Source organism: Arabidopsis thaliana, chromosome 4, assembly GCF_000001735.4.
Source record: "Arabidopsis thaliana chromosome 4, partial sequence".
Classification (NCBI taxonomy): Eukaryota; Viridiplantae; Streptophyta; class Magnoliopsida; order Brassicales; family Brassicaceae; genus Arabidopsis; species Arabidopsis thaliana.
Window position 1 is genome coordinate 10719850 of NC_003075.7, and position 27503 is coordinate 10747352.

Below are 27503 nucleotides of genomic sequence, written 5' to 3' on the forward strand. Positions count from 1 at the left end.
TGCCCCCCTTCCTTCATGTTTGCTTAAGTCAGTGGGACAAAAAAGAAAAAGTGAGATCAAAAGTAAACCAACTAATTATATAACAAAGTGCACAAACGTAGTATTTTATTAGGACTTTAGGAGTATCTAATCTGGATTTTTACTTTCTAATATTCGGATTATGGTTTTCCGACTCTATAGCTATAGGAATCGACTCAAATCCATATCCATAATTAATATGGTTCATATTTTTGTCAAACAAAGTATATAACTGGTTTAAATTTTCTGAAGAAGCTTTTTAATTTAGTATTTTCTCCACCTCATAATTTAGCTTACCATATATTATCTAATGAAGACAAATTAAAAGTCAGATCAAATAGTTCAAACCAATATATAAACTACAATGTATAAAAGGGTCGACTCCCAAACTTGAGTGAAATTAAGTATTTTAAAACTCACACGTTATTTTAATCCGTGTTTTGTTCAGGTTTATAACATATCGTTTAACTTGGAATAATGTTTGGTTCCACTATAAGTTTATCACACATAAGTTTTGGTCCGATATTCGCCTTTAAATTCTACTTTTCCAAACGTGAGACGAAACTTTTTTGTTTACTTTGGAACAAGTTCTTGTTCTCTTTGCTTTTATAAAGTAACTTATTTGATTTTATTTGCAAATGCGACCAATGTCTAAATGGATATCTACATATACGTCTTTCTTTTGTTTATATATACAAAAGCGTCGACCATATGAGGTCACAAAAATAAGAAAAAAACTAACTATTTAAACCTCGAAAAGGGTTAATAGTTGAGAATAAAAGGAAAAACTGATAGATTAGGGACAAAAATCGATGACTATGCAATAAAAAGAAAGGTTGGACAACGAAGTTGATAAATAAAAAATGGTTACAAAATGAAGGAGTACTTGTCATTAAGAAAATCGAATTAGGTTAGATTTATTGTCATTACTCATTATCATGATTATCATCATCGCCACCACCTATCTAAAATCGAATCATGTAAATGCACTCCACATTTCTTTTTTTTCCCCACCAATCCCGCCGATTAAGTTTTGACCACGACATCGATCAGATCTAATCACACTCACTCCATCAAATATCTTTGATTACTTTATATATTTCATATAAAACAAAAGATAAATTAGTAAGTATTCTATGATTAACATTGTCATGATTTGGACAAACATCGACTACCGTGCTAATCTTTGAACTCAATATGCCTTAAATTTATGTCCAACGGTGCATTATAACTTGGTTTACATTACAATAATAGTATCGTGATTAGCTGACCGCTTTAAATTTTGAGTGATTAATTATTACAAGAATAACCGGCCACGCTAATTACATATAGGTTCTGTATAAAACTTACGCGTGTATACATGAGTTTTCTAAGTCGTAACTCGAAAGATATCTCTTCAAATATATATTTTTTGTTGAAGTCTTCAAATATATAGTTGAACATGAATAATAATGTTTGTCTATATCTATTTTTCATCTTAATAAAAATATGTAACTTTAGAGACGATTTTGAGAAATTACAAATAATACAGTACTATTTTAGGGTTACTTTTCAAATATATCATTTTGTTTCCACATATACAATTTTTAGTCTGTCTAGCGTGATATCTTTTTTTTTAAAAATAGCGTATGTGCTAACTTAAAAAAATAAAATTCCATGGGCATATCAATTTAAGAAAAAACTTTACATTTATGCATATAAACTATACATTTATGTTATAAACTAAAATTTACAAAGAAAACAGTTTTCAATTAAAATCACTATGCTCAGTTATATCTTTGTAAACTTCTGGTGAGTATATATGTTTTAATTAGTGTAATGTCATTACAAGTAAAAGAGTAAACAATAATGTCTCATAAAATGGAACTTTAAATCTACCATTACGATGTGAACTGCATTTCGCCTCAATTATAATATCATATTTTCGCATTTATCTCATATATAGTAATGCTATACATTTTTGTTTAAATATTAATTTGAGATTCAATTCTAACACGCCAGACTATACCTACATAGTCTATTTTCCTTTGAACTAGTGTCTATATAAATCATCTATCATGCTTTCGTAAGAAGGGTTCCATTTCCTAATATAATGCTCTATTATTAAGAAGACCATATGTTAAAGTATGAGCAGAAGGGAAATAAAAGATACCAACATATTTAAACTATATACAATTATAGCTAGTCAATACATGATTATATGTGAATGTGACTATACAATATACACATGTCCCATATATAGCCATTAATATCACGAGATTTGTCAACAATAATAATAATGCTCAACCACAAATGTCATAGGAGGGGGTCCAAATAAAATTTCAATAATGTCTTTTTTTCTAAAGTTGAGTACGTTTGATATGACAAAAAATTTTGGGCTTTTATTTATCTGTGTACTATTAAATTAAAATGTGAATATATATAAGGACAAAATTGATTAGACGTTTTACGAGGGTCTTCTGTTTATTTTTGGCTTTTGATTGTTTCTATCACTTTTGTGGACCAATTCATGTTTTCTTATAAACTAATAAAGGATAAATATTCGAACAATCAAACTACTTTTATTTAGGCCATGAGAGTTATAATTGTATTAGTCTAAACAAATTAGAATTCTTTTACTTAAGAAATTTGTAGCCACAATCAACATAGTTTCTTTTGTAACATCTCTACTAGAACAATAATATTGACATTTTACATATGATTTGAGAAAAAAAAATGAAGTAGAACAACTAAAAAGAAACTATCTAGCTAATCAAACAGGGGACACGCACACGATATATTAGCCGTAGGCGACCCAACTGAGCTAATGCTAATGGCTCCCACCACACTAATAGATCAGTCCCAACCAAAAACCTATGTGGTGTTTGGAATTAGAGGGGCTATTAAAATTTTAGTTATACCCGAAAAGGAATAAAAAATGCGTCAATATCTTTAAGCAGCCCCAAGATTCTAATCTTAGGCGGCTATGATGACTAAAAAAACCAATCAAAGGAAATGTGATTTGGATAATTTTTAGTTAAATGTCAATATCAGTCCCAACCGATACGTTGATGAGACTATTACTATATCATTCCTCGATATGCATGCATACATTCAAGTTACAGCAAATTGTCTCGTTACTAAAATATTCATTATTTACTCTTTAAGTTATGAAATGATTGAAAAATATTCATTTTTATATCTAAATAAGTAGTATATATATAAAAGTAGTAAATTAATAATGTTTTTTTTTAATCAAAATTCAAGTATGCCACCTAGTACAACAAAAACTATACTCCTGTATATTTGTAACAACAATTCATACAGTCAAAATTTCATTTGTTAAAAACATGAGATATAATTAATAAAATACAATTTCTTGATTTCTAGCTATGGAAACTAATATTCTCCCTTGAGTTGGATTAACCGCATGACACATTTATAGATCCAATACGGTAGTATGCGTTGTCAATCTAACTATTGACAGTTTACGCTCTTGCTCATTAAAACCAAATAGACTATCGTAGATTTTGTCTAAGAGTTGCACAAAATGTCTTCTATCCTTTCTTTTCACAAGGATTGCATATGTTTGACTTTCTTCCTCGTAACATCAACGCCTACTTCGTAAATTTTTATTTTATTTTGTCTCGATAAATAATAAATTCATATTTCATGACAATTGTTAGATCCTCAGAAATCTGAAATACCAGTATGCTAGAAATGCCACATATTTGTAACTTCTTTTAGATTCAACTTGTTGTATTTCAGCTTTTGCTTCTTAGTAAAATTAATTTCGGTGGTTTATTTTTGAAAAATCACACATACGACATCATTTGATACAAGTGTAAAAACTGTTTAGTACAATTTTTCAATTCCTTGAAAGCTAAAAGGGTTTCATATTCTAAAACGCATAACAAATACGATACATATTCAAATGCACGTAGATGTATATACCGAGATACATGTGGTTTAACCTGCTCAATGGTGAAAAATCCAACTCTACAAACGTTAACACCATAATTAATTGTTTTCATAGTCTAAACGCAACTAATTTCCTGTAAAAAGTATCAGTACCAACATGGCCTATATCAAGTACACAAAAACATCATTAACTGTTATTCCAATTTCATTGAGCATTGAGTTGTATCAGCATCATCCATGTTGGTTCATGTGGGTCATTCACGAGACCAATGGATGGTGACAGAAAACATGCATTTTCAATTAGCAGGTGAGTTAATAAATGAACTAATACCACTTTTATTATTATAAGCTTAATGAGTGTATTTGGATATTTTTTGTTTTAGTTAAAGTAAACATACATAATGATGACAAAAAACAAACGATATTTTATTTTGTCAACATTTCCTATACGATGCATAGACATGATCAATGCAGTGAGATATTTTGTCAACTAATCATATCAATGCTCAATGAAATCAAAATGGATATTTTGACGGTTCACGGTTTGATTGGTCTAACACACCGGTCCGACAAGGCTTTGGAAACCATTTTTTATATCCATCTGATTACCAAGAAAATATACTGTATAAGATAAACACAATCAATCAATAGTATATAAGACCATTCTCTAAACACTATCTTTAATTATAATGTGAGTGGATCACTCGTATCTCGGATTTCAGCCCAATTTGTTTTAACATGATAGGCTTGTTAAACGAGAGGCTGGCTCATCCATCGAATTCCTTTGACATGATCCAAAGTTACTCTTATCGCAAATAGATTAGACTACGGTTCAAGCCATAACACTTAAATCCACACTTCATAGTCTCTTGACCAAACAACACACTTATGCACACTATCTTTTTAAATAAAACAACCGTAATTTGGGTCGATACATATAGGGTTCCTTATGTAAGCCCAAAATGTAAATTGGCTTTAATCAGCCATTAAATGGGCCAACAAGGCCTTTAAATCAAAACAGTATAACGACAAAAACGTACTTGGACGTCAAAAACAGATAGACACGTGGCAGTTTATTGTTGATAGACAAAAATCGTGAAGCCGCTTCTTGGAATGGAGATTCTTCACTTTGGTGGACTAGAGACTCTTTGAGGTCTCAAGTTAACTCTTTAAAGTTTAAACCTTTTGACTTAATTCAAAGCCGTACAACTTTTTTTGTTCGCCGCCGCGTCGCCGGAAAATCATCACCGTTAGTCTTCTTCTCTTCCTTGGTTTATCTTTTTGCTGCTAAAATCAAATTTAGGGTTTAATCACTTCACTGTTGTAACAATTACTGATTCTTACTCAAATTGATTCGTTGAGGCATTGTCTTTTCGAATTTGATAGTTTTAACTGAATCTTCTTGTATTAGCTTCAAGCTTATATACTATGTGAATTTGGTAGCAGGTATATGCGATAAACATGGCGACTCTGAAGCCGTCATTTACTGTTTCTCCGCCGAATAGTAATCCGATTAGATTTGGAAGTTTTCCGCCGCAATGCTTTCTCCGTGTTCCGAAACCGCGGCGACTTATATTGCCTAGGTTTCGGAAGACGACTGGTGGTGGCGGCGGCTTGATTCGATGTGAGCTTCCAGATTTTCATCTATCAGCAACAGCAACTACTGGTTAGTTTTTTGTTTTATCTTGATATATGAGTTTTTTTGGAATTGTAGTCATAATGTATTGCTCAATTTGGTTACAGTATCAGGTGTATCGACGGTGAATTTAGTGGATCAAGTTCAGATTCCTAAAGGTGAAATGTGGAGTGTTCACAAGTTTGGTGGGACTTGTGTGGGAAACTCTCAGAGGATCAGAAATGTAGCAGAGGTTATAATCAATGATAATTCCGAAAGAAAACTTGTGGTTGTCTCGGCGATGTCGAAGGTTACGGACATGATGTATGACTTAATCCGCAAGGCACAATCACGAGATGATTCTTATTTATCCGCGTTGGAAGCTGTCTTGGAAAAGCATCGTTTAACAGCTCGTGACCTTCTCGATGGAGATGATCTCGCTAGTTTCTTGTCACATTTGCATAATGATATTAGTAATCTTAAAGCAATGCTTCGTGCTATATACATAGGTAGTGTGATAGTAATCTTATTTACTTTTACTTTGAGATTTCAGAGGAAGGAACTGACATCTTTCATTTGCAGCTGGCCATGCATCAGAGTCGTTTTCAGATTTTGTTGCAGGACATGGGGAGCTTTGGTCTGCTCAGATGCTATCATATGTTGTCAGAAAGGTTTGAATTATGAGTTATGATAATTACATGTGAAGTTATTGAGGTTGTATGCTTTTATCATCTCTCTTTTCTTTTTACTGTAGACTGGGCTTGAGTGCAAGTGGATGGATACTAGAGACGTGCTCATTGTTAATCCCACCAGCTCTAATCAGGTTGATCCTGATTTTGGTGAATCTGAGAAGAGACTCGATAAATGGTTCTCCTTAAATCCGTCGAAAATTATTATTGCGACTGGGTTTATTGCTAGCACTCCGCAAAATATTCCAACAACTTTGAAAAGAGATGGGAGTGATTTCTCAGCAGCTATTATGGGTGCTTTATTGAGAGCTCGTCAAGTAACCATTTGGACAGATGTTGATGGTGTATACAGTGCGGATCCTCGTAAAGGTATGTCCTGTTTTTTTTTTCTTTGCCTGTAAACCGTTTTACAAATAACTAGAAGTTTTGCTGCAGTTAATGAGGCAGTGATACTCCAGACACTTTCTTATCAAGAGGCCTGGGAAATGGTAAACTTTGCGTTCCTGTTATCCTAAATTCAGGAGGCCAAGTACAAACTTCTGATCAAAACTCTTAACTTCATGCAGTCTTATTTTGGAGCAAATGTGTTACATCCTCGCACCATCATTCCTGTGATGCGATATAATATTCCGATTGTGATTAGAAATATTTTCAATCTCTCTGCACCGGGAACAATAATCTGTCAACCTCCTGAAGATGATTATGACCTTAAACTGACAACTCCTGTCAAAGGGTTTGCAACTATTGACAATTTGGCCCTCATAAATGTTGAAGGGTAAGCTACTTTCTCCGTTGATGTGCGAGTGTTATTTCCATTCTTTTAAATAACAAGCTGCATTCATACCTATCCTATTGACTGCTCTCTTCCAATTCATTCTGATAGTACTGGAATGGCTGGTGTACCCGGTACTGCAAGTGACATTTTTGGCTGTGTAAAAGATGTTGGAGCTAATGTGATTATGATATCACAGGTGCCTTAGTTTCTAACTTTACCTTAGTATTATAGCAAATTTTTTCATTATAGAGGCAGAGTCTTATGTCATGGATATATTCATTGTTCAGGCTAGCAGTGAGCATTCTGTGTGCTTTGCTGTGCCTGAGAAGGAAGTAAACGCAGTCTCTGAGGCATTGCGGTCGAGATTTAGTGAAGCTTTACAAGCGGGACGTCTTTCTCAGGTCTCTCTCTCTCTGATTCTGTTTTACCTAGGACAGGTCTTCCCTGCATAATCTAATTCAGCATATATTTGATAAATTTTTCTGGGCCAGTTCACTATTTTGAACAATAGTATATTTTATTTTCTCAGATTGAGGTGATACCAAACTGTAGCATCTTAGCTGCAGTCGGCCAGAAAATGGCTAGTACACCTGGAGTTAGTTGTACACTTTTCAGTGCTTTGGCGAAGGTGATTATTACTTAAATACTGTAACCAGCATGATGAGGGATCATCCATCTCATATACTATCGTTTGCTTGATTGCTCCCTTGTAATTGCTTGTTTTTGTATCTCGCTTGTAGGCTAATATTAATGTCCGAGCTATATCTCAAGGTTGTTCTGAGTACAATGTTACTGTCGTTATTAAACGTGAAGATAGCGTTAAGGCGTTAAGAGCTGTACACTCGAGGTTTTTCTTGTCAAGAACAACATTAGCAATGGGAATCGTAGGACCGGGCTTGATTGGTGCAACATTACTTGACCAGCTGCGGGATCAGGTGAACTTCATAATGTTGTTGAGTCTTTTCAAAATGCTACATTACCTTCTTTCTGGCTCTATTGGTCCTTTACGAAGCTGATTAGGCATTTAATTATGTTTTTCAGGCTGCTGTTCTCAAACAAGAATTTAACATTGATCTGCGTGTTTTGGGAATCACTGGTTCAAAGAAGATGTTATTGAGTGACATGTAAGAATGACTAATTCTGTACATTTCTTGATTCTGTCGCGGCTGTAGTATTTTATCTGAAAGACATTCTTATTCATTCTGACATTTTCTTCTATATCCGCAGATAATTTTCTCTGTTTTAACACCACATGTGTACCTACGTTTTTTATTGCAGTGGTATTGATTTGTCGAGATGGAGAGAACTTCTAAACGAGAAGGGAACAGAGGCGGATTTGGATAAATTCACTCAACAAGTGCATGGAAATCATTTTATCCCCAACTCTGTAGTGGTTGATTGTACAGCAGACTCTGCTATTGCAAGCCGTTACTATGATTGGTTACGAAAGGGAATTCATGTCATTACCCCAAATAAAAAGGCTAACTCAGGTCCCCTCGATCAGGTAATATATTCTTCTCATCAAGTATACTTCTTATGAAACTCTGTTAAAGAAACTCAATAGGAAATGTTCCTGTCCTGTGTTGGTTTCTTACTCCACTGATGTTTCTCTGTTTGTGTGCTCAGTACTTGAAACTGAGAGATCTTCAAAGGAAATCCTACACTCATTACTTCTACGAAGCCACTGTTGGAGCTGGTCTTCCAATTATCAGCACTTTACGTGGTCTCCTTGAGACAGGAGATAAGATACTACGCATAGAGGGCATTTGCAGGTCTGTTAATTAACAGATCCACCACAGTTTGACTCTGAGTTCTTTTCTGATGATTTCTCTTTTGGATTTTGTTTTTTTGTTCTTTCCTCCAGTGGAACTTTGAGTTATCTATTCAACAATTTTGTTGGAGATCGAAGTTTCAGCGAGGTTGTCACTGAAGCAAAGAACGCAGGTTTCACTGAGCCTGATCCAAGAGATGATTTATCTGGAACTGATGTTGCAAGGAAGGTACGTTAACTCTTCTATCTATCAAACTAACCTAGTAAAGTTCTGAAACTGATGATAGTCTCTCTCATTGAGCCAAAACCCTTCTGTTTGTGCAGGTGATTATCCTCGCTCGAGAATCTGGACTGAAATTGGACCTCGCTGATCTCCCCATTAGAAGTCTCGTACCAGAACCTCTAAAAGTATAAGATCTCTCTATATGTATATCTCATTAACAGCAAAACTAACAATGTCTGCACTCAATGTCCTTCCTAATTCTACTTTCAGGGATGCACTTCTGTTGAAGAATTCATGGAGAAACTCCCACAGTACGATGGAGACCTAGCAAAAGAAAGGCTAGATGCTGAAAACTCTGGGGAAGTAAGATTATTCACAACAAACGTTTTCCCTTTCGATCAATGTGATCATATTTTAACCATATATATATGTATGTAAACTTGAATTTAGGTTCTGAGATATGTTGGAGTGGTGGACGCTGTTAACCAAAAGGGAACAGTTGAACTTCGAAGATACAAGAAAGAACATCCATTTGCGCAGCTCGCAGGTTCAGACAACATAATAGCCTTCACAACGACAAGGTACAAGGATCATCCACTTATAGTCCGAGGACCTGGAGCTGGTGCTCAAGTCACGGCCGGTGGTATATTCAGCGACATACTAAGGCTTGCATCTTATCTCGGTGCACCGTCTTAACTGGTGAAGAAAACACCCCACATTAGTTATCAGTTTTGCTATTATCTTCCCGCTTAAAGTATCAGCTTCGGATCAACTACCTTTTGCTGGTCTTTGTAGTTTTTTGTGGTAACATGTACAATAGCAACTAGTTTTGTTGGATATGTTTTGATTTTTTTTAATACAGTTTCATTTGTTTAATATTTACAAATCAAAACGATTTGATATTTAATAAAAAGGAGCATTTAGAATATCTATTTTTTTGGTTTTATATAATATAATTAATTCTCCTTATAAGATTTCTGCAATGTACTACCATGCATTTTTTCTGAAAACCATGATAATACAAATTTACAAGCGGCTTTCCAAATATCAGATTTAAAATTTAAAAGCATGCATGCATAGATTTACACGTAAGTGATGTTTTTTCATAATGCGTATTTTTATAGAAACCAAACTTTATTTAATTATTTTTTGTTTACAATGATTTAATTAGCAAGCGTGAAAACAAGATACGCACACTTCGTTTTAATAAAAGGCAACACTTACGAGAAAAAAAGAAAGAAAGATACGTTTGTCTAAAAAAAAAAAAAAAAAAAAAAAAGATACGCAAGACGTGTTTTATATGTCTTAGAATAACATAAGCCAACATGTTATATTCTTTACTCGTCATTATTTATTTCTTCTTCTTTAGTGGTTGTCTCCGCTGGTTGTCTTTGTCTCTTTAGCATCCCATGCTTGCGATGCTTCAAATTTCCAAAAATCCATATATAAGACTTGGTACTTATCCGATATGACACTAAATATACTTTTTGTTGCAATTCATGAAATAAGAATAGCAACTCCGTTACGAAAATGTAAATAAAGAAAAAAATAAAGATTCATAAGTACAAAAAGACGAACCTGCACGAGATAGGCCAAAATTATCATCAGCTCCAACATGCCATGAGAAGTAACCAAGCAAACCTTTCTGTTTAGCGTATTTTACTTTAGCCACGACGCTCTGATGATCATCGTACCCAATCAAACTCGTCCCGGCAAAGCAGTAATCTCCAACCACCGTCGAGTCAAAAACCGGTCTTGCTTTGTGATCCACTATTAACCTTTTTATCTGATCGTAGTTGATAGAACCCTCAGCTGATGTAGCTACTCGGCTGGTGGCCGCATCATTGCCGCTTCCTAGACTCCAGGTCCATCCAACGTATGGAAATCCCAAGACTGCTTTCTTCGCCGGAAGTCCGGCCTTAATCCACTCTTTCAAACCATAGTCCCCACATGGACCTATCAACCAAATTATATTACAGTTAAACCCTTGACCAACCAAAATAAATTACTCACCTGATTTTACTTTTTAATTGATAAATCCTATGATCGATCTGGTCAGTCCTAGTAAGAACACACCTAGTGATATTTGTACAAAAGGTTTTAGGCAAAAGTCTGTAAACCTCTAAACCCGAAACCAAAGTATGTAATATTAGTTTTTTTTCAAACCCCACAGGAACACACATACTAATATTTGTACCTTTCGGGTTTGAGGGATCAAACAGAGCGGCGGGTGGACCAATGGTTGTGGATGAAGAGTAGAAATCATAGGCAATAAGGTTAACCCAATCCAATTTTTTTTTAATCTCCCGAATTGGGTAGGAAACAGAATCGTAAACCGGAGAGTAGTAAACCGCAGCCGTCAATAGCAAAGGCATTCTTTCGGTGCGTTCAGCATCGTCCTCAATCGCTTCTCGCCATTGTTCAAGTAGTTGACCAAAGTTTCTCATCTCCACATCATCTTTTGGGTACTTCCAAACCAGATCAAGTCCGTCAAATCGATAGTATCTAGCGCTGGAGATCGCAGACCAAATGAAGGATTTACGAGAAGTGGGGTTACTTGCCATAGACGCAAACGCGGATTTATCTGCGTTTCTTCCGCCGATGGACAAGAGGGTTTGCACGTGAGGGTTTTTCTTCTTGACGATTTTAGTGAAGTTGGAGAATTCTTGTTCGTGAGCGCCGGAGACAACGACGCTGTTGGTCTGAGGGTCAAGGTCGGCAAAGGCGCAGAAAAGATGAGTGAAGAGAGTTGAATCGATTAGCACGGCTGAGGATTGTGGGACTACGCTTCCGGTGGTTGGGGATGATGCACCATCTGGGAACCAATAGGATGCTTTAACTACTTCCGTATACATTTTTGTCTGAAAGTCTTTTACGAAATGCTTTCTGTGTTATTTTGTTTGTTGTGCCTTGCAGTACAAACTAAGAGGGTGCTTTCATTCTCTATCTATAGGGAATTTGGGAAGAGGTATTATAAATATTGAAAGAAAAGAATATTTTCAACTTTGAATTTAGAAGGATTATAGTGGATTTAAGTTGATTTTCAAAGACTGCCAAAGTCTTTGTTAAATGTTGTGACTGTGACACCAGACCCATCAAGGAGCGCATTCATATCATAGTTGATGTATTTTTTATTTCACAAATCTCTTTTTAAGTTTAAAAATTAATTTATGGTAGTCAAGTAGTTGAAGAATTTAACGTATAATATAAGTATAAAAGTTTTGGTTTGACTACTCCCATTATGATTTCAATCAACGTTGGCAACTGGCAAGAATATCTAAACAACAACATATGTTACAGATCAACAACATATGAATATTTTACCAAGTTATACGTCTAATAGGTATGTCATATCTCTAGAGTGGGAATGTTTATATTATAGTTTTTTCCAACATGAAATTAATACACTAAAAAGGAAAAGTATAGTCTTCCAACAATAGAAGGAATAATATAAAAAAAGACTTGGTTATAGTCCATAGAATTAAAAAAGGCTCCGGTCATATAGTCCATATTAACAAGTCTATTTGTCTACCAATGAACTGGTTCACATGCATTATAATAATATTGTACATTCTTCATTAAACTGGACATTAATTAATTGAGGAATTCCTATAAGATTATTGTATGAGCCGTGCATGTGTACAACATTATCGCAACTCATATAACTTTGAAAATTCAAAATGAAATAATGAGACGGTTTGGTCTAGAATTGTCACAACATTTTTATTGAAATGTGCAGATCAGATTGTAAATCAATCTGTTAGTCATAAAAGAATGCATGTTTAAAAACAAGCACCTCTATTACAATTTTATTGCGTTCAAGTTAGTCAGAAGGGAGTAGATTGATAGTAAAAGATATGCTGCATGCTTGATTCTGGAATCTCTTTTCATTGTGGTTCACTCAGTGTCGGTCCTGATAAATATGAGGCCCAATACAAAACAATTTTTTTTTATATAAGTTTTGTTGATAAAAGTTAAAATTTGAGACCAAATCTTAAAATTTCGGGAATCAGACCTATTTTTGCAATAACAAATAGATAAATTTAAAAATTAAGATTAAATATTAAGTTTCAGAAACATAAGACCTAGTTTTGCAATAACAAATTTTTTGGGAGGTCTAACTTTGTTACTAAAACGTTTATTTAGTTTTGGAAGCTCAATACCCATGTACCTTTGAATGATTAGTTAAAGAGAATTTCAATGTTTTTCTCTTATATCGATTCAGCTCTTTTATTCTTTTCTTTTCTTTAGGGGTTTATAAAGATTTTAGCTTTTCTAAACTATTGTAAATGATCATTTCTTTTGGTATCTAAATTCATATATCATTATATATATTTTTTTCCCGATAAGATGTGAATTATTGAATGATTAAACAAAATATATCAAACAGGCCACAGTAATTGTATATTTATACGTTAATCATAAGTTTGTAAGTTCAAGTCGTACGGTCTAAATTTGTTAGATGATCTCTTAATAATATAAAGCAAGCATGTTGTTTGTTATTTTTCATATAGAATCAAACATTTCTTTAAGAAAAGAAGAAGATATATAGAAATCAAACATTTTTATTTATTGTATAAATTTTTTTTTTTGTTTACAAGGATATGATACAACAAGCATGTTTTATTTTTATTACAGATAGCAAGATACCGATAAGGAGAGAGGCGTGTTTTATTTTATATCTTACAATAACACATAAGCAAACATGTTTTATTCTTCACTCGTCTTTTATTTATTTCTTCATTCACTTTTACTTGTGGCCGGAACTCCACCGATGGTTGTCTATTAAACACCCCATGCTTTGGATGCTGTAAATATCAAAATACATATATGAGAGACTCGGTAGTGTTGAATTAATCCCATATATAGGATTTATAATTTTTGCTGCAATTCATAAACGAAACAAAAAAAAAGGTATTTATGTAGAAAAAGAAAGAGGCGAACCTGCATTAGATAGAACAGTGTTATCGTCAGCTCCAACGTTCCATGCAAAGTAACCAAGCAGACCGTTCTGCTTAGCGTATCACACTTTGGCCTCGACGCTCTGAGTATCTTCGTACCCAATCCAAATCTTCTTGGCGAAACAATAATGTCCGACAACCTTGGGGTCATAAACCTTTGCTGCTTCCTCATCCCTTATGAACTTGTTTATCTGAGCATAGTTTATAGAACCGTCCTCAGATACGTCATCCTCAGATTTGGCTACGCCGGCAGCGGCCGCATTATAACCGGTATCTTTATCGTTTTGGAGAGTCCAGGCCCAGCCAACGTAGGAGAATCCCAAGACTGCTTTCTTCTCGGGAAGTCCGTCCTTAATCCACTGTTTCAAACCAGAGTCGCCGCTTGGACCTATCAACCAAAGTACCAATATATAGTTCCAAGTTAAACAAAAAAAAAAAAAATTGATCACCGAAGTATCCCTTCTTAAATGATATACTACAACTATATATGCTTAATTATACCTTCGTTGTTAGAAGAAACGTGCAGACCGGCGGTTGGAACGGTAAATTTGGAGGACGACACCGGTCCGTAAAAATCATAGGCTATAATATTAACCCAATCCAAGCTTTCTCTCATCACTTGAACCGGGTAGGTAAACGTCTTGTAAACCGAGGAGTAGTAAACCGCAGCGGTCAACAGCAAAGTCGGTTTGCTGCTGCGTCTGCTCTCGGCCTCAACCGCTGCTCGCAATTCTCCAACTAGATTCCCAAAGTCGGTCATCTCATGATCACTGTACGGGTACTCCCAGGCTAAATCGAGACCATGGAATCCGTTGGATCTAGCGATAAAAATCCAAGAATCAATGAACGTTTTCCGAGACTGGTGGTTACTTGCCATGGACGCAAACGCAGAATTGTTTGCATTTTTTCCGCCGATGGACAAGAGGGTCTTCACCTGAGGGTTTCGAATCTTGACGGTTTCCGTGAAGGTGGAAAATATGAATTCGTGCGCTTGGGAGACAAAAACTTTGTGGGAGTTAGCGTCGAGATCGGCGAAGGCGCAGAAAAGGTGAGTGAAGAGAGCTGAGGGAATGGTTTCGGCCGAGGTTATGGGGTCCTGGGTCTCTCCATCTGGGAACCAGTACGAAGCTTTTACCTCGGCGGAGGGGGATCCCAGAATCACAGTAGAAGTCATTTTGGTCTCAAAGTGTTTCTTTGCTTTCTCTTTGTGTTTCTTTGCTTGTTTTGCTTTGTAGTAGTACCTAAGAGGGTGCTTCCCTTCTCTATTTATAGGGATTTTGGAAATATATTTTTTAAAAAATAATTAATCCAGACTAATTCAATTCTTGAAAACCAAAGGTCTTTGCTAAATTAATGCTGTCACTGTGACACCATTCATTAAGAAGCTCATTCTTATTATACTTGATGTATTCTTATTTAACACTTTTTGTGAAGTTTAAACCCTAATTTATTGTTGAGACGTCGTTGAAGAGTACTTTATCTTGCTAGTTTTTAAAACTAGGGTCCGTCTGACTTTTTCCACGGTGATTTTAATTATGTTTTCATGCTATCAATGTCATGGATACACACCCTTTTACACACATACCTGATCATATTTAATCTGCTGGTATTAGGCCTTCAGCTTATGTATGATTCATCTATTTTGTCTAACAATCTATTGGTTCACAACTTCACACGCATTAAAAATTATATAGTAATATGTAAAAAACCGTATTCACTAAAAATTGCACTTCATACCTGGTGTCTAATTATTAATCAAACCATTGGTCAAACACTTTACTAAAGAAACTTCCACTTTTAGTCATATTTAATCTCATTCTATAAAATTGTGAAAAAATATATTTGTACAACAAATTTATCTGTTTTATAGTGTATAATATATGACTGTATAAATATTTATAGTTGTTTAAATGTGTCAAATTTGAAAACGCATATTTGGCTACGTCTATATTTCCGAGTACATATACATTCGTGTGCGTGCATGTTTGAGCATAAAGTAAACTACACAGAAAGTTTGTTTAAGGGTTCGGTTTTCCTACATCCCTTGGACCTATTTCATAACAAATCTACTAAAACAAGATAGTAATTACAATTGCACATGATATTGAATACTATTATGCCTATCATTCATTTTACATGAATAAATCACTAATATATTTTACATCATATTTGGTGGGGTGACTTCACATACCTCCTTATGTACATTTTTTGAAAATACCTTGAAGCATGCAGATCTTCATAAAACGACATCTTGGTATTTATAACAATCGCTCAACCGTAAGTAAGACAAATTTTTTAATTTTTGTACTTAAGAGTTATTTAGTTTTAGAGTTCTCACCAAATTTAATTTTAAAATATACTATTCATTAAGTATTTTTGATTTTTTAAATCAAAAGCTTATCTTTTAGAATACTTAACTAAAACTTTTGTGTGTTTGAAAAACCAGTGCAAATATATTTATTGTTCGTCCCTATATTTGATGATGATAATTTTGATTTATGTGGCGTCCATAAGTCTGCTATTAATCAAAATAATAAAATAAAGACTTGGTTATAGTCTTTTTAAATATTGATATTCTAACAAGTCTAAGTGTCTATAAAATTGTACAGTACACATGCATTACAATAATATTGTGATTAGATTGGATATTAGATATTTTGTGATTAATAAATATAAACTACCATGTTGGTCACTTTAATTATAGGTATATTATCTAATTATTATTTTTGGAAAATTACATATGTAAGACTTTTATTTGACAATTTAAAAGTTTTTATGGGGAGGAAAAATAAAAGTTTAAAAGTTTATTGGGTTTCCAATTTAAAATTTAAAGTTATTGTAAGCCAAGTTCATTAGTTTTTTAAAACTTTTATTGGACAAAACTTTAAGTATACAGTACATCGCAATTGGATGATTCAATTGACTTTAAGTTCATTTGAAGTAATTGTTCGTTTAGTCGACTTTGATTATGCAATTTCATTTAATATGTCTTCCGCTTTTATTATACTTGATATTTAAAGTTTTGGTACACCAATTAAGGAATTTTTTATTTTTTTTATTAAAACTAAACATCATTTATAAGTTTTTAAACATGATTCAACCACCAATAAAACAATCTATCGAATATAAATCGACAAAACCAATCAAAAACTAATTAATTTTGCATTAAAAATTGAAAACATCATTTATTTTAAAATAAAAATATTTTCTCCTAAAACATAAAGTAAAAAAACGGAGGGAGTATAGTTTTTCACTCTACTTAATAATTTTTGGGATAAGTGAAATTATCTATATTTTTACTACCAATGAAATAGCATTTCCCCGTTACTATGTCAAATACTCAAATTATTAACATTTTACGTTATAAACTGAAGTCATTGTCGTATCTTTTTTTAGTTACCAGTTTTGCCCGAGCTTTACACATCTAGTTATTTTTACACATATATGACTTTTTAATTCTAGCTTTGGCCAAGATAAAATTAATAAAAGACTCGCTATAGTTTATATATCTAACAAGTCTATATGTCACACTTTATAAAAAAAAAAGGGGTTATTTTGTCTAACAATGTGTCGGTTTACATGAATTACAATAATATTGTGACAAGACTTGATATTTAAATTTGTTTCGTGATTCACTAATACATGCTAGAATATATACCAAAGTCAAATAAATAGTATAGAAGAAAATTGTTTGATTTGAGATTTCCTAAACAATTTGGTTCATATAAAATAAAATTAGTAGTATTATCGTTGAATGTGTCAAATACGACAAAACATGTGTGATTCTGCTTATTGTGAATTAATTTTTATACTATGCTCTAAGATATGTGGAGGCAGCATGACATATATATCTTGTACATAAAATGACAATAAGAAAAGAATCGATTATAGTCCATATATCATAACTATTATTTTCTCGTTATAAGCTATAACTTTTATTAGTGTATTGTTTGTTTTTGAAAAAATAAGTCTGTAATTACTTATACGAGAAGACAAAAAAAAAGGACTCGGTTATAGTCTATATTTCTAAACAAGTCTATTTGTCGAACATTGTATTAGTTCACATGCATTATAATAATATTATGATTAGATTGAACATTAGACATTTTTTATGATTCATACATGTTAAATACCATACTAGTCATTTAGTAATATAGGTATATTACTTTATTTATTTTTGAAAATAACAAATATATTTCGAATTTAAGAATTATTTCAATAGATATATAGCTTTAATTACAATGCTAGCATTTAAAGTTTTTGGAAAAAGCTTTATGTACATATTCATTGCAAGCTCTTACACCAACTTTTTAAAAATTTCGAGTACAGTTTTGTTGTTTCTTGAGTTTGATTATGCAATTCTTTCATCATAGGTTTTTATTCTACTCTAAAGTTTTTTCAAACCCTATAAGTATAATATTATTGTGATTAGACTTGATATATAGAGGACACATTTGATTGGATAACTAGTTTTACAAGATTAGTCACGTTTTGTTTTTAGTTATATTTTTGAGATGCTAATGATATCTAGCAGAATTACTTTGTAAAAGCATTAAACCGTGAAAATTTGAGGTATATCTTGAATGATAAAAAATAACGGAACCACAAAAAATAGAAAATTTTCAATAACTATTATACTTATATTATTTCATAAATTAAATAATTACATGTATTTGATATTTTTTTGTAACGTAAAGTTTGTTTTTCGTATTATCACAAGGAAAATCGTATATTTTTTGGTTTACAACGATTTATACACTCTCTTATAAAAACGTGTATGATATATATCGTAAGTGAGCATAATGTTTCTATTACCCTATATCTCACCTTTAGGTACCAGAGACTATATGTTTAGTTTTAATAGTTTAAAGCATATATATATATAGAAAACGAAATCCTTTATACATCTAGTTATTATTATAGGTTTTTTTGCTCATGCACTATATAAATCAATAGTCCATTGGAAAAATAAAAATCAATAGTCTATAGTCCAATCAACTAAGAATACAAATCAAAACGAGTCGAGGTACTTGGACTGAAAACAAAATATTTGGGTCGGGCCTTTTAACCGTTTTCTTCTGCGCATATAAAGGATTTTCTATTAAGAAATGAGCAGAAGAAAATGGCTTTTTTTCTTCTCAAGGACAAGTTCCGTTGTTCAAATGCATGCATACATTTGCACGTTAATATACATATTTTTGTTTTTGTTTTAATCGAATAATAGATAATAGTCATTTCTTAGTTAACTGCTTGTTGGTTTTACTAATGCATTTTTCACAGAAATCAAACCTTTTTTTAATTGTTTATTTTTTGGTTTACAATTACAAGCAAGCATGGTTTATTTTTATTACAGAAAACAAGATACGTAGCCAGAAGTTTTTTTTTATTTCTATCTTACAATAACATAAGCAAACATGTTTTATTCTTCACTCGTCAATCGTCATAATTTGTTTCAGCTTTACTCGTCCTCATGAGAACCCCTGGGGTATTTATTCTCCACCACTTGCCTCAGTATTCCCCCATGCTTGTGATGCTGTAAAATACCAAATTCCAAATACGAGAGGTTAAGTACATTTTCATAAAAAGAAAGGAAACGAATAGCATCTACAATATGGTTTCCCTTGTGGAATGTACAAAAGACGAACCTGCACGAGAGAGACGAGACACATCGTCAGCTCCAACGTTCCAAGCGTAGTAACCAAGCAGACCTTTGTGCTTAGTGTATATCACTTTAGTAACGACGCTCTAAATATAATCGTACCCAATCAAGTTGTCCCAGCGATACAGTAAAATCCGACCACTTCCGAGTCATAAACCGTTCTAGCTTTGTATTCCGTTATGAATTTAACTATCTGATCATAGTTGATCGAACCGTTAGCAGTCACGGCAACTCGGTGGGTGACCGCAACATCATCACCGTGGTCCTTGTCGTCGTCGAGAGTCCAGGACCAGCCAACGTATGGAAATCCAAAGACTGCTTTCTTCTCCGGAAGTCCGGCCTTAAGCCAATGTTTCAAACCGGTGTCGCCGCATGGACCTACCAACCAAGTTACCAAATTCTATTCCAGTTAAACCCTTGACCAATCAAAAGCTACTCACTTTTTCTACGTAGGGATTATATTTAGTTACGTTTATACCTTTAATGGAAGGATCATACAACCCGGCAGGTGGACCGATTTCAGTGGTCAAACCATAAAACTCATAAGCGATAAGATTAACCCAATCTAAGCTTCTGTTGATCGCTTGGACCGGGTAGGAAACCGAATTGTAATCTGAGGTGTAGTAAACCGCAGCCGTCAAAAGCAAAGGCCTTATTCCGGTACGTTGAGACTCGACCTCAACTGCGGATCGCCATTCTTGAAGTAGTTTCCCGAAGTTGTTCATCTCCACATCATTGTTTGGGTACTCCCAAGCCAGATCAAGTCCATAAAATCCGAGAGATCTAGCGATCGAGATCGAAGACGAAATGAACGATTCTCGAGAGGTGCGGTTACTTGCCATGGACGCAAACGCGAATTTGTTGTCTGTTTTTTTCCCGCCGATCGACAAGAGGGTCTTCACGTTATGGTTTTTCTACCTGACGATTTCAGTGAAGGTGGAGAATTCGTATTCGTGCCTTTGGGGGATGAAGACTCTGTGGGTTTCAAGGTCGAGATCTGCGAAGGCGCAGAAAAGGTGAGTGAAGAGAGTTGAGTCAATAAGGATTGCTGAGGACTGTGGGATTACACTGCCGGTTGGTTTGGTTTCGCCATCCGGAAACCAGTAGGCAGCTTTTACTACGGGTCCGGAGGAGGATCCGAGAATCTGAGAATCAGTCATTTCTTCGAGACTCTTTTTTAGCAAAATTATGCTTTATGTGTTTCTTTGTTTGTTGTGCTTTAGTAGTGATACAAACTGAAAGGGTGCTTTCTTTCTCTTTTTATAGAGATTTTGGGAGTAGATATCTTGAATAATAAAACAAAAGACAAATTCAACTTTGAATTTAGGAGGGTTTTATTGGTTAGTGGATTTTTGTTTATATTTTACAGCCAAAAGTCTTTGCTAAATGTTGTGACACCATTAAAAGCTCATTTTTGTCATAGTTGATGTATCTTTATTTCACATATCCTTATAAGTTTAAGAATTTAATTTATAGCAGTCAAGTGGTTAAAGATTTTAACATATACTATAATAAGTATGAAAATTTGGGTTCGACTACTCTCATTATGATTTTAACCAATTTTGGCAAGAACATTAGAGCACATATATTGCATAATTTTGGAAAGTGTCTTTAAAACTAAAATTACAAAATATTAATAAATAAAGATGAAAGGTCTTTAAATTAAAGACACCAAAATATCTCTATCAGGATATTTAAAACATCCTACTATTAAATTTAAAGACACCCAAACACTAAAATGAAACTTTACATGTTATATTTTAATGGTGAGAAAACCCTCTCATAATATGAGCGATGGAAATGGTCTTATATAGGTTACCCGTACATACATGTCTTTGGATTGAATTAGCTTTTTTCCTTTTCTAGATCACATATTAGATTATATTTTGGTTCAAGAGCCTCCGGTAATGTAATTTTAAATTTGTTACCTAAACATAACACTATCGCACATGAGTTATTGAAGAAATTTGTTTTGTTCTTCTAAACGATATATATATATATATATATATATATAGTAACCGAAAAAGTTGAATTGTAACCGAAAAATCTAGTAAACGTTGGGTATTTTTAAAAAAGTTCATGGACGGAGATTTTGATTTGCAATTACTGTTTTCTTGTTTGCGACTCTGATTAGGCGAAGTCAATTGTGTAGTTTTTCACTTAGTGCAACAAAACTCCTATTTAATCTATTTTGATTTTGCTAATAGTATATATAAAAGACTTCTTATACGCGTATATTATGATAATATGATTTCCAACTAGGTTTATCATAATATGAAAATATAACTAAGCTTAGAGAACCAAACAATAATCTGCTTTTAATTAAAAAAATAACTCGATTTTATATATATATATTTCTAACAAGTCTATTTGGCTAACAATGTATATATTGGTCACTAGATATGTTTAATGATATATCTAGCAAGTCTATTTGGCTAACAATGTATATATTGGTCACGAGATATGTTTAATGATATATCTAGCAAGTCTATTTGGCTAACAATGTATATATTGGTCACTAGATATGTTTAATGATTTCTTATTATAAAATACCAGAGTTGTCACATGAATTATTTAAATTCTCTTTTGGCCAAAAAAAAAAAAGAATGATTTAAATTCTCTTATTTTGTTTTTAAAATTATAAAATTTACTTTATTTATCAATTTTAAAAATGTACTTCTTCGATTCATTTTAAAAGTTTTTGGAAAAACGTTTCATTACAAATCAACTTGGATAAGAATCGGTATATATATATATATATATATATATATATATATATATATTGCTAGGTGTTGGACAAACTTTTGAATTTTCACGTACAGTTTTCATTTTTTGTCAACTTTTACTATCGATTTGGGTAGTATACTTTTTCATTCTACTTCACGGTTAATATCTCAAATTATTAAATTTTACTATTTAAATATATCCGAAATTAGACATCTTAAGCTTTGTTAATTAAATTAGACATCTAGTTATTAATATTGGATATGTATATAGTGCGGATTCTTTTTTTTTTGTAGGTTGTCCGACATAAAATTAATACTAGCTTACAAAAGAAAGTCTGCTGTTAATTAAGCAGAGATAAAAAAGACTTCGATATAGTCCATATAACAAGTCTGTTTGTCAAACAATATATTACAATGATTAAAGAGTACCAAATGTAACAAATTATATGTAGAGGTATCTATACATTGCATGCTAGTCATCGGATAATGTCGCCTTTTAGTATTCGGATTTGGATAGTATATATACTTTTTCATTCAACTTCAAAATTTCCAAAAATATATGTGTGAAATCAACTACAAATCTTACTATTCTTGGCATTTTTTTGTAAACTACTAGTGAAATATTTTTTACGGTTAATATCTGGAATTATGAAACTTATACTGTTTTAAAATATACTGAAAAAAAACTTTTTTATCTTATGCTTTGCTAGTAATTAATTATACATGTAGATATATATGTATGTGTGTGTAATATTGAAAAGAAAATATTGTTTTACTTTTTTTTTTTTTTTGTTAGGGTGAGGGGTGACTAAAGTCCCCCCAAATTATTACAAAATAAAGTAAAAATTACAAGCAAACATTTCGCACAATCGCAGATATTGTTTTACCCTTTTGAGAAGAGATATTTTCAATATTAAAACAAAAGAAATAGTAAACTTTTGCATTTGCCGGAAATTTATCATTAGTTGAAAAAAAAAACGTCGATTTTAAGTAAGTCTTTTTTATGATAGAAATTTATTGCTTTTCTAATAGATGTTCACAATTTCTGTCTTTGAAATAATCTAAAAAATTTATTTCAAGATAGTATTATATATTTTACATCATTTGGATCGTATGATCAATACCACAATCCCTACTATACGAGATAACGTGATTTATTAAAGTCAAAATCTGGTAGAGAAGCCATAGAAGTAGACCGTCAACCACTTTACTAAGACACTTGATTTAAATTTAAGTTTAATATTTCAAATACGACCTTTTTAGTTTATTATTTATGCTCACATTATAAATATGATTGTATATTTGTATATATTTATTTTATTTGAATGTGTCAATTTTATTAGAAAATTTCTGTGATTACAATTATTGTAAAATTTTATATAAAGCCGATACCTCTGAAAAGTGGAAAATAAAAGACTGTATTATATATAGACCATATATATTTAATTGTTTATATAGAAAATGTAGAGTAAATTCATCATTCTTTTTTGTAGTATATAATGTATAGTATGTATTTATCATTGAATGTGTCATATACTATAAACCTGTGTAATTAATGCTTATAATATGCTCTGATATTTGTGGGGCGGCATGACGGATATCTTGATTCTTGAATATAAAAGAAAGTAATAATAAAGACTCGATTATAGTCCATAAATCTTTATTGTTATTTTCTCGTCATTATCTATATAAATCTAACCCATATCTTGTTTCACGACTTCACGTTACGCTAACAACTAATATATTGTGACTAGATTAAGTAAAACTAATCCGGTCACATTGATTATATTTAGTATCTCTGTGGTAGTAGTGTTTATGCCTAAGTTTAATTATAAAAGATTTAACAATTAATTAAGACTTAAAACCAAAATTTCGATGCCAAAAACATTCTTCAAGGATATTCCATTGCGTGTATTACATCTTTGCTCTCCAAAACAAAAGATATAAAATTATTATGTCTCATGTTAGGTAGATTGTGAGCAGCCCAAAATAGTCTTTGCACATAAACCTCAAAATTGGAGGTTGTGGTATGAATGATTTTCCGTGCATCAAAACGAATTATATCAACAAAAAAAGGATTCCGAAAAGTTATTTCGCCATATATTCCAAGGTGTTAAATATATTAAAACGAAATCTTTAGTGTTTTTTGATTATTCCACAAACTTTTTATTAAGTTCAACTCTTTCCGCAATTTAATTACTCGGCTATTTCGTTATTATAATATTTTCTCTGTTTTTTTATAATTGATTTTCTAGAAAAACACATATATTAAGAAAACATATTAAAACTGATAATAAAAATATTAATTTTTTGTGATTTATATTTTGCAATAATTCTTAATCAATGATATTTAATTATTTGTCTTGAATTTTAAAATTCATTATTAATAACTAATAAACAGTATATAAAAAACCTAAAAAATTAATTTTTTGAAACAATTTTTTTCTTCTAAACAATCAAGTAATAACAAACAGAGAAAGTAGTATTTAGCTGACTAAACCCTTTAAACACTCATACTTTAGATTTATGGTAATGTGAAAACTAACATGTTCTTTCGTATATAACACCAAAAATCACTGTTATCTTATTCTATAAAGGAGTACCGTGTCTTATCGAAAACAACATGTATTAAAATTATAATCAAGACGACACATAGTATCAAGGAATATATATAGTTTAAAATGTGTTAATCGGTCAATTATATTTATTCGTATTTTGATATTTTCTAATATGTTTATACATGGCTCCAAATATGTAATCTCTTTTTTTATTTTTTCTGAAAACGTGGACAAAGTGATTCAAATGCTTATTTCATAAAAATAAAACTGTAGCATTCTTTAACACAACTTTCTTTTTTTGTTTTTACTTTTAAATATTTAGAAATTTAAGTCCTAAAGTTTTTCATCTTTTAGAGGCAAAATCCACATCATATTACTTTTTTTTTTTTGAAAAAGATCCTTTTTCAATAAACGTCGAATCAAGTATCTCCACCAAAATAAATTACTGCTAGCCAACATCACGTTGGTCTTCGACACAACTTCAAATTTCAAACGAACCAATATGTAGTATGGGTAAAAAAATAAAAGACAACGCCTTTATTTGATTTTACAATAAGATAAGCAAACATGTTTTTATTTTTTTCTTGAAAGAGATAAGCAAACGCCTTTAGCAAAACAAGCAAAAGAAAAGAAAAGAAAAGAAAATGAAACGTCTTTATTTTCTGACAATTAGACAAGCACACAATATATTTTTCACTTTTCGTCGTTGTGGGAACTCGTCTTGGATTTTTATTCTCCGGCTGCTACACTTCCATGTCCGGTGGATAGCTCTGTAGTATCCCATGCTATTGATGCTGTAAAAACCACCAAAAGCCATTTAAAACTCACTACTGCTAATCTGATCAGATACTAATTTTTTTTCCCCAATTAATAGATTCAAATATATAGTATAAAAAAAACTTGCAAAACAATAATTTCCGAATGTGATAATTCAAATTTAAGGATATAGTAAAAAGAAAGTTAATGAAAACGAACCTGCACGAGAAAGACCACAATTATAGTCAGCTCCAACATGCCACGAGAAGTAACCAAGCAAACCTTTTAGCTTAGCGTATCTCACTTTGGACACAATACTCTGATTATCATCGTAACCAATCCACGTGGTCCCGACGTAACAATAGAATCCGATCACCGCCGGATCATGGAATGTGGCTGCTCCGTTATCGATAATATAGTTCCTTATCTTGGCATAGGTTATAGAACCGTCCGATGATATCGCTGCTCCATCGGTGGCTGCATCATAGCCGTTATTCTCGGCGTCCTCGAGAGTCCAAGCCCAACCACAGTATGAGAATCCTAACACTGCTTTCTTCGCCGGAAGTTTAGCCTCAAGCCACTTACTCAACCCGGAGTCGCCACTTCGACCTATGTAATTCAACTTTAATTAGATAAATTGGTTTTGAGTGCAAAATATATATGTAAAAGTAAAATGATATTTATAAAGTAAAATGTAAAATATATATGATATTAACAAAATTCACAACCTCTGTCTAAAATAAATTTTTTAGAAATAAGAGGTAATAATGCAGAAACCTGTAATTTAAATCACACCATAATAATATATTTCATGATTTGGTTTTAAATTTTGAAGTCGTAGATGAATGAGTGAATGATGTTAAGCATTTATTTTCTATCAATTTTGATTTCATTGTCTATGTATATATATATGTTGATAGTAAGGAAAAACTGCAGTTGTGTTACGGGTTTAGTTATGGTTTATACCTGCTGGGTTGGAAGGATCAAATAGAGCAGCGGGTGGCCCGGTCACTGGCGACCAACCCGGTCCATAAAAATCGTAGGCCATAATGTTAACAAAATCCAAATTGTCGGCAATGGCTTGAACCGGGTACTCCTCACCATAGTAATCCGGGGAGTAGTAAACCGCAGCCGTCAAGAGCAAAGGCAGTTGATTAGTTCTGTCAGACTCTTCCACAACCGCAGCTCGCCATTCTTTCACGAGTTTCCCAAAGTTGGCCATCTCCACGTCATTGCTTGGATACTCCCAAGCTAGGTCGAGGCCGTAGAAATCCTTCTTCCTAGCGATATCGATCGAGGAATCAATGAACGCTTTCCGGTTTTTGCTGTTACTTGCCATGGACGCTAACACAGCTTTGTCTGCATCTTTACCCCCGATCGACAAGAGAGTTTGCACGTCCGTGTTTTTGTCTTTAACGGTATGGGTAAAGCTGGAGACTTGGCATGAGTTCGCGGCAGAGATAGTGACTTCATGGGTGGAAGAGTCGACGTCAGCGAAGGCGCAGAAAAGATGGGTGAAGCGAGTTGAGTCAATGTTTCCGGCAGGGAAGTCGTTTTCCGGCTTCACAACCCAGTAGGAAGCTTTTACGATCGAGTTGGTTCGGAGAAACTGAGTTTGATCAGCCATTTTGGTCGAGGGTCTTTAGCAAAGTGCTTTCTGTGTTTGTTTGTGTTTTGTAATTATGAGGATGGTATCGTTGTCTATTTATAAGGGTTTAGAGAAATGATATGGTTAAGTTTTGGAAAATAAAAACAAACTTCAACTTTGAGTTTAGTATTTCGAAAGCAAAAAGTCTTTGCTAAGGATGTGAGTGGCACAAAAAAAAAAGCTTGTATATAGTATTTCAATTTC

The 27503-nt window shown here is 32.9% G+C and overlaps 5 protein-coding genes across 6 annotated transcripts; 1 reads left to right on the forward strand and 4 right to left on the reverse strand.

The window, feature by feature from the left end:
• Positions 1–4964: 4964 nt before the first annotated feature.
• AK-HSDH II (aspartate kinase-homoserine dehydrogenase ii) lies at positions 4965–9919 on the forward strand. 2 transcript variants are annotated; one of them, NM_202847.3, is made up of 18 exons: positions 4965–5167; positions 5365–5584; positions 5662–6042; positions 6116–6204; positions 6288–6591; positions 6658–6710; positions 6789–6997; positions 7106–7193; positions 7285–7398; positions 7527–7625; positions 7738–7932; positions 8039–8121; positions 8276–8501; positions 8624–8769; positions 8862–8997; positions 9093–9176; positions 9262–9354; positions 9442–9919. In NM_202847.3, exons 2-18 carry the CDS (start codon positions 5380–5382, stop codon positions 9685–9687), a joined length of 2751 nt encoding a protein of 916 aa, NP_974576.1. In that variant the 5' UTR covers positions 4965–5167; positions 5365–5379; the 3' UTR covers positions 9688–9919. The 2 variants fall into 2 exon arrangements, with proteins under 2 accessions (NP_974576.1, NP_193706.2); NM_118091.3 differs by having other exon boundaries at positions 5006–5167; positions 9262–9816.
• A 197-nt stretch (positions 9920–10116) lies between these two features.
• Positions 10117–11959, reverse strand: AT4G19720 (Glycosyl hydrolase family protein with chitinase insertion domain-containing protein). The gene is made up of 3 exons (NM_001341372.1): positions 11189–11959; positions 10570–10947; positions 10117–10412 (listed from the first exon to the last, which is right to left on the reverse strand). The coding sequence occupies exons 1-3, from the start codon at positions 11844–11846 to the stop codon at positions 10357–10359; spliced, it is 1092 nt and encodes a 363-aa protein (NP_001319998.1). The 5' UTR covers positions 11847–11959; the 3' UTR covers positions 10117–10356.
• A 2055-nt stretch (positions 11960–14014) lies between these two features.
• Positions 14015–15126, reverse strand: AT4G19730 (Glycosyl hydrolase superfamily protein; the record flags this gene model as incomplete). The annotated part of the gene is made up of 2 exons (NM_118093.1): positions 14015–14340; positions 14454–15126. The coding sequence occupies 2 exons, from the start codon at positions 15124–15126 to the stop codon at positions 14015–14017; spliced, it is 999 nt and encodes a 332-aa protein (NP_193708.1).
• A 4591-nt stretch (positions 15127–19717) lies between these two features.
• Positions 19718–20771, reverse strand: AT4G19740 (Glycosyl hydrolase superfamily protein; the record flags this gene model as incomplete). Its single annotated transcript, NM_118094.3, has 2 exons — positions 20090–20771; positions 19718–19989 (listed from the first exon to the last, which is right to left on the reverse strand). Exons 1-2 carry the CDS (start codon positions 20451–20453, stop codon positions 19718–19720), a joined length of 636 nt encoding a protein of 211 aa, NP_193709.3. The 5' UTR covers positions 20454–20771.
• Positions 20772–25832: 5061 nt separating this feature from the next.
• Positions 25833–27278, reverse strand: AT4G19750 (Glycosyl hydrolase family protein with chitinase insertion domain-containing protein; the record flags this gene model as incomplete). The annotated part of the gene is made up of 2 exons (NM_118095.2): positions 25833–26260; positions 26618–27278. 2 exons carry the CDS (start codon positions 27276–27278, stop codon positions 25833–25835), a joined length of 1089 nt encoding a protein of 362 aa, NP_193710.2.
• Between the last annotated feature and the right edge of the window lie 225 nt (positions 27279–27503).